This window comes from Littorina saxatilis, linkage group LG9 (genome assembly GCF_037325665.1).
Source record: "Littorina saxatilis isolate snail1 linkage group LG9, US_GU_Lsax_2.0, whole genome shotgun sequence".
NCBI lineage: Eukaryota > Metazoa > Mollusca > Gastropoda > Littorinimorpha > Littorinidae > Littorina > Littorina saxatilis.
The window spans coordinates 16,422,956-16,429,051 of NC_090253.1; the positions used below are offsets into that span (position 1 = coordinate 16,422,956).

The following is a 6,096-nucleotide window of genomic DNA, read 5'->3' on the forward strand; positions in this document are numbered from 1 at the left end:
ATCCTAGCAACCTCAACTGAATATATGTACAGTTCATATTCACGAATTAATACCAATGCACGCTGTTTTCTTTTGCTCTCTTCGTTTAAATTTCTTTCCATGAAGATAAACAAATTCTTGTCTTGTACGCTGGTTTGGACTAATGGCGCGAGCGTTGACGTCATATGTATACAGTGTCGTCATGACGTAGTCTCGGTCATTTAACCTCGTTTTGTGTACGCAACTAGTGAAGTCTCGATTAATATGAGAGAGGGAGTCGATACACGAATTCCATTCGTCACATAACCCCATGGATCAAGATAATTATCCTATCGCAAGTAGATAATTATTCATCGTACGACGCTCTGCTCATATAATCTGTACCGTGGTTGTCCTTGTCTCTATCTTTCTCCTCTATTGGGATCGCCCACTATCCTTTCGTCAAGTCTAGCTTTGAAAAGTATTTCGCTTTTCCTAAACTTTGAAACAGATGGTCGACATCGGTGATGGGTTCAGCGTCGAACACTACCACGTTGTTCAGAGCTCTCAGATCAGAACAGAAACGGTACTTTCCGTCCTTCTTCTTTATCAGGACGATGGGAGAGTTGTATGGAGAGTTTGCAGGTTCGATGACATGCAACTTCAGCATTTCTTCAATTTCCTTTTCGACAGTTTCTACCATGGCGTGAGGTATGGGTCTGGGTTTCACAAAGACTGGTTTCTTCTCTGTCACTTCAATGGAACATTTTTCCAGGTTCGTCGTCTTTGGAACATCTGTTAGGAACTCTTCAAATTCTTCACAGATCATCTTCGCCTCTTTGACCTTTGCCTCGTCCAATTTCTCGTCGAAATGGATGTTCTTCACATTTTCGGTTCTTTGAGTTTCTAGGAGGGGTAACATCTTCTGAATGTCATACTTGAAAATGTCATCGTCCATCGTGTTGTCCTCTTCCATGACAACAGCCACGACCTCTTCTCCTCCGTCTTCTTCATCACTTTCTTCTTCGTTTGAAGCAGGAACACTCGCTTGGGCAGATGAACTGGGATTGGGAGTGGCGGAACTCAATTCCCGTTCTTGGTACTCCTTGATGAGGTTGATGTGGTAGATCCGTGTTCTTCTGCCAACTTGGATCTTGTAGTCGAATTCATTCAACTTTTCCACAACCTTGTAGGGACCTGACCATGTAAGTTCCAGCTTGTTGTTCTTCACAGGGCGTAGAAGTAGAACCCGTTTTCCGACTTCTAGCGTCCTTGGTTTTGTTTTCTTGTTGAAGAAATGGGCTTGCTTGCTGGCTGCTTTCTTCAGGTTCTCACGTGCCACGTTGCACGTTTCTTCTATTCTGTTCCTGAGGTTGACTACATATTCCGCTGTAGTCTTCTGCTCCCCTGAGATTTCTTCTTCGGTCCATGTTTGGCGCAGCACTTGCATGGGTCCTTTGACAGATCTCCCATACAGCAGCTCAAACGGCGAAAATCCCATGCTTTCTTGTGGGGCTTCTCTGTATGCGAACAGGAGGGCGGGGATAAACGTGTCCCATTCCCTCGGTTGATCGATCGCTAACTTTTTCAGCATGCTCTTCAGTGTGGAGTTGAACCTTTCGACCAAACCATTCGCTTGAGGGTGAAACGGTGCAGTCATATGGTGTTTGATGCTGAGAAAGTCGTTCACTTCTTTCATCAGGTGGCTGGTGAACTGTGTGCCTTGGTCCGTTATCACTTCATCTGGGATTCCCAATCTAGTCCACATCTCCCAGAGAGCTTCAGCTACGGTGTCTGCTTGGATGTTTTTCAGGGCTACGGCTTCGGGGTATCGGGTAGCGTAGTCAACAGATACCAAGATGTATTGTTTCTTGCTCTCCGACATAGGTTTGACCGGGCCGATGATATCCACCGCAACTCTCTTGAAAACTGAACTGATGGGTGGCATCCTTCCCAGAGGGACTTTCTTTGTCTGACTTTTCGGCGCAGTTCTTTGGCATGTGTCACAGGACAAGCAATACCTACGAATGTCTCCTGCACACCCTGGCCACCAGAATTCTGCTCTAATTCTGTCAGATGTTTTTCTTTGACCTAAGTGTCCTGCCATGGGGTGATCGTGACCAAATGAAAGAACTTTGTTCCTGAGTTTCTTCGGAACGATTACTAGTGAACGGTCGTTTCCGTGGCGATCTTTCGTTGTTCTATACAGGATTTCTTTCTTGTATGAATACCGTATCCCATTGATCCCTTCTGGAGAGTTGGCAAATTGCCTGATGGTCTTCAACGTAGGGTCACTTGCCTGTTCTCTCTTCAGATCAGCTGGCGAATACAGTCTTTCTTCTTCCTTGACTCCCTGTTTGTGACTGCAGCTTGGTTTCTGGGCGTCTACTGTCGCTTGTGCTCTCGTGGTAACAACAGCTGCTGTCCCAGGGTACCATGCTGGGTCTCGAACAGGATATGTGGGAGTCAATTTCTTCTCTTTACCTAGTCCATACCATTTACCTATGAGGACAGGGTAAATTGGGTCGTCCATCACCGTTACTTCTGTCTCGGAGTCAAAGTAGGGTGAATCGATGTGCACCACGGCGGTGTGGTACATCTTCTTGGAGTCTTTCTCTGCCAGAGTAGTCTCCTTCATTTTCGCTGAATATGCCTCCTTTGGCACAAACTTTTTGCTGACAATGATACCAGTACATCCAGTGTCTCTCAAAGCGTTGACAATTGTTCCATTCAGCTTCACTGGTACCACTTCGGCACATTTCTTTTCCTTGCAATTTCCGCAAAGTTTTTCTAAGAGGATCGGTGTCTCAAGTGTATCTTTCTTCGATGAAACTGCACCTGCTGTGTCTCTTTTGTTTGGACAAAAACGAGAGACATGCCCTTGCAATTTACAAATGAAACAACATCCAGATGCTCGCAGTTTCTCTCTCTCGGCGTCACTCAACTTTGCCTTTAGAGTTTGATTTGCGGGTTTTGTTGATGGAGCAGCTATTCTTGTTTCTTCTTGGGGAGAACGACGTTTTTCAGGCTTGACGTACGTCGATGAAGTTTTGACGTTCGATCTAGATTGTTGATATGTGTTGGCTATCATCCCAATCTCTTTGGCGCTCTTAGGGTCTCTATCCCTAATGTGAACGGCGAGGTCAGGAGGAAGGGTGTCCAACACCTGCTCACGGACCAACAAATCTTTGAGATCTTTTACATCTTGGTCGCATTCTGCTAATTCCACCCACTTGTCTAGATACCGTTCTAGCTTCGTGATGTGCTCTTTATACGTGTCAGTGGCGCTTTTCTTGGTTTGGCGAAACTTCTTTCTATAATCTTCGCTAGTGAGTTGGAAGCCCTCATACAAAGCGTGTTTGAGAGTGTCGTAGTCATTAGCGTCTTCCTCGTTCAGCTTTGAGAAGATGACTCTCGCCTTACCCTTCAGAAAGTACACTACACGTGAAGCTTTTGCTGCATCACTCAGGTTACAGTCTCGAGCATAATGCTCGAACTGATGGAACCAGCTCTCGATGTCATCACGGTCGTCTAGAAAAGGAATCTTGGGCTTGAAACCATCATCTTCGCGAATACGTCCTGGCGAGTTGTTGTTCCTGTTGCCCTCTTGGTTGGCGTTCTGGATTTTCAACTGTTCCAGTTGGAATTGTCGTTCAGCGTCACGTTCTAGCCGTAGTCGTTCAGCGTCACGTTCTTGTCGTTCAGCATCACGTTCTCGTTCTTCGCGATCAAGAGTTTGTTGCTTCTCTTTCTGATCAAGAACAAATGCACGCAACTCGGCTCCTTCTAACCCCAACAACTGTCCTTCGGCCAATAGCTGTCTAGTCAACTCTAGCGGATCTACACTTGTGGACTGAGACATATTTACAGGTGACACGTCCGTGCACGCCTGTGGATCAACCTCTTCTTCGTTACGGTTGCTGTCAACTTGAAGAGAGAGATGAACACTCTCTTCTTCGTCAGCAGGGACTGGTAACGAATCTATCACCTCTTCCCGATCGTTACCGGCAGTAAGGTTTTTTCTTCCCTTCTTATTTGCGGTCACTATGGGGAGAGATTTGTCGGCCGGCTGTTTCCGTGCCAACTGGGCTGCGATGGTGGACTTTCTAAAATTATGAGCTGGGGAACTGTCGTCACTCATAAGTCACCTCGCGTATTATTCCAAAACGTACAAAATGTATGTTGCTCAAACACCGTCGAGCTACTAAATTTCGGATCAAATTACAAAAAGAAACAGTCGGGCGGCGCCTTCGTGCACAAAATGCAAGTCCTAGTTTAGCTCTACTTCTACTGTACTTTGAAATAATTCTTCAACGTATGTTACGTTACGTTTCCACACAACCACCCAAAGAGTTATGTTTCCACGTTCTATCGTGAGTCAGTTTACTTCTATCTACCAACGAGAACTTACACTGTAAACTTTATTTGACTCTTTCTGGCGAAAAGATCAATCTTTCACTCGATCGAACGTTGAATATACAAGATGTATCAAATCAACTGTCAATTCGCATCATTTACTGTGTAGATTAATTTACAGCCACTTCTACAGCAAGTAAATACGACTGATATCCACAAGTCGATTATATAGGGCTTCACAGGGAAATACAGGTATTAAATCCTTACCTCTTAGGTACCTGACTCCCACCAACCTCCCGCGTAATTTAGAACAAACTAAGGGGAATGATGGTTCCGATAGTACGTGCAAGAATACTATCACACTGATGAATTGGAACACCACAAATAAAATTGGGAGCTAACAAATCAAAAGTGGTCTCGCTAAATATTGATTTTTTAACGTGTCGTTTCAGCTGACAACACTTCCAGTTTTTATTTTACCGTGTGATAGGGCACACGTTGAGTTATAGATCTGTGATAAGTAATATAACTAAAGGTAAATAAATAAAATTATATGATGAGACGATGGCGATGAAGTACGAACATTTACAATACAAATCGACATGCAAGAAACCTACAGCAATTTTGAAACGAGAAAAATTTGGAACGGCTGGATCGAAAGTAAAACGTTGATTCAATATCCCGGACGAGCCCCCATTGTGACGTCTGCTTCTCGTTCTAGGGCTGATCAGTGTTTAACAGAGACAAGTGCAAAGAAGTAATAAGAAATTTAATAATTCTGTACTTTCAAAAAACATGCACATGATCATTCTTGCAGACATCAATCCCTTTCTCTTAGAATCTTCAAATGAAAGTTTTATAGATTATGATTTCGCTGGTGTGATTCCACACACACGTAACAACATTGTCTTTCTTCTTCTTGTTGCGTAGACGTTTGATATCGAAGCGCGGAACGTACTTCTTCTTCTCGTTGCAAATGTATTTCGGTTTACACAAATGAAGACGTGATGGTGTGTTAATGTTCACAAAATATAAAGTAGTCTACTCATCATGATAAACTCGATCTGGGTGACACTTGGGGACGTTGGTGGTTCCTTCCGTGGTTACCGCTGACGTTGCCCTTCCCACAGTGTTCACACGACATCATTTACACAAGCATTGTACACCCCTGTACACTTGCACCTTCTGCAACACACACGTGCAATATCTGTTATTATCAAGTATGATTTCCATCGATATCATTCAATTTGTTTCTCTAAAACAACACAGAAACAAGAGTTCACAGACTGACACAAACACATGGACAAATGAACAATACCTGTGTTTTCCTGTGAATCAATAATGTTAAAATGTATTAGCGTGTTTTACCTGCGGTTAGTGGACCTTTGGAGATCGCAAAATGTGGAAATCCGTCCACGGAAGGTGAAACATATGCTGGTGCAATCTATGTGGCTTCGTTGATTGCTGCCATCTTGGAGTCAATGAAACGGTCAGAGCATTGCATCCTAGCAACCTCAACTGAATATATGTACAGTTCATATTCACGAATTAATACCAATGCACGCTGTTTTCTTTTGCTCTCTTCGTTTAAATTTCTTTCCATGAAGATAAACAAATTCTTGTCTTGTACGCTGGTTTGGACTAATGGCGCGAGCGTTGACGTCATATGTATACAGTGTCGTCATGACGTAGTCTCGGTCATTTAACCTCGTTTTGTGTACGCAACTAGTGAAGTCTCGATTAATATGAGAGAGGGAGTCGATACACGAATTCCATTCGTTC

General features: G+C 43.8%; 2 protein-coding genes and 2 long non-coding RNA genes across 4 annotated transcripts in view; 1 reads left to right on the forward strand and 3 right to left on the reverse strand.

Moving 5' to 3' along the window:
- Positions 1–403, reverse strand: part of LOC138975423 (uncharacterized) — a 1,151-nt gene extending 748 nt beyond the window's left edge. The window contains exon 1 of the long non-coding RNA XR_011458643.1: positions 1–403. This exon is cut by the window's left edge and continues 134 nt beyond it. This is a non-coding gene — a long non-coding RNA (uncharacterized lncRNA).
- LOC138977110 (mucin-2-like) overlaps positions 1–6,096 on the forward strand; it is a 120,570-nt gene that overhangs the window by 29,519 nt on the left and 84,955 nt on the right. The gene's annotated exons all lie outside the window — the stretch shown is intronic.
- Positions 1–6,096, reverse strand: part of LOC138975424 (uncharacterized) — a 14,002-nt gene that overhangs the window by 3,127 nt on the left and 4,779 nt on the right. The window lies entirely within an intron of this gene.
- LOC138975422 (uncharacterized) lies at positions 410–6,087 on the reverse strand. Its single transcript, XM_070348102.1, has 2 exons — positions 5,683–6,087; positions 410–5,499 (listed from the first exon to the last, which is right to left on the reverse strand). Exon 2 carries the CDS (start codon positions 4,097–4,099, stop codon positions 410–412), a length of 3,690 nt encoding a protein of 1,229 aa, XP_070204203.1. The 5' UTR covers positions 4,100–5,499; positions 5,683–6,087.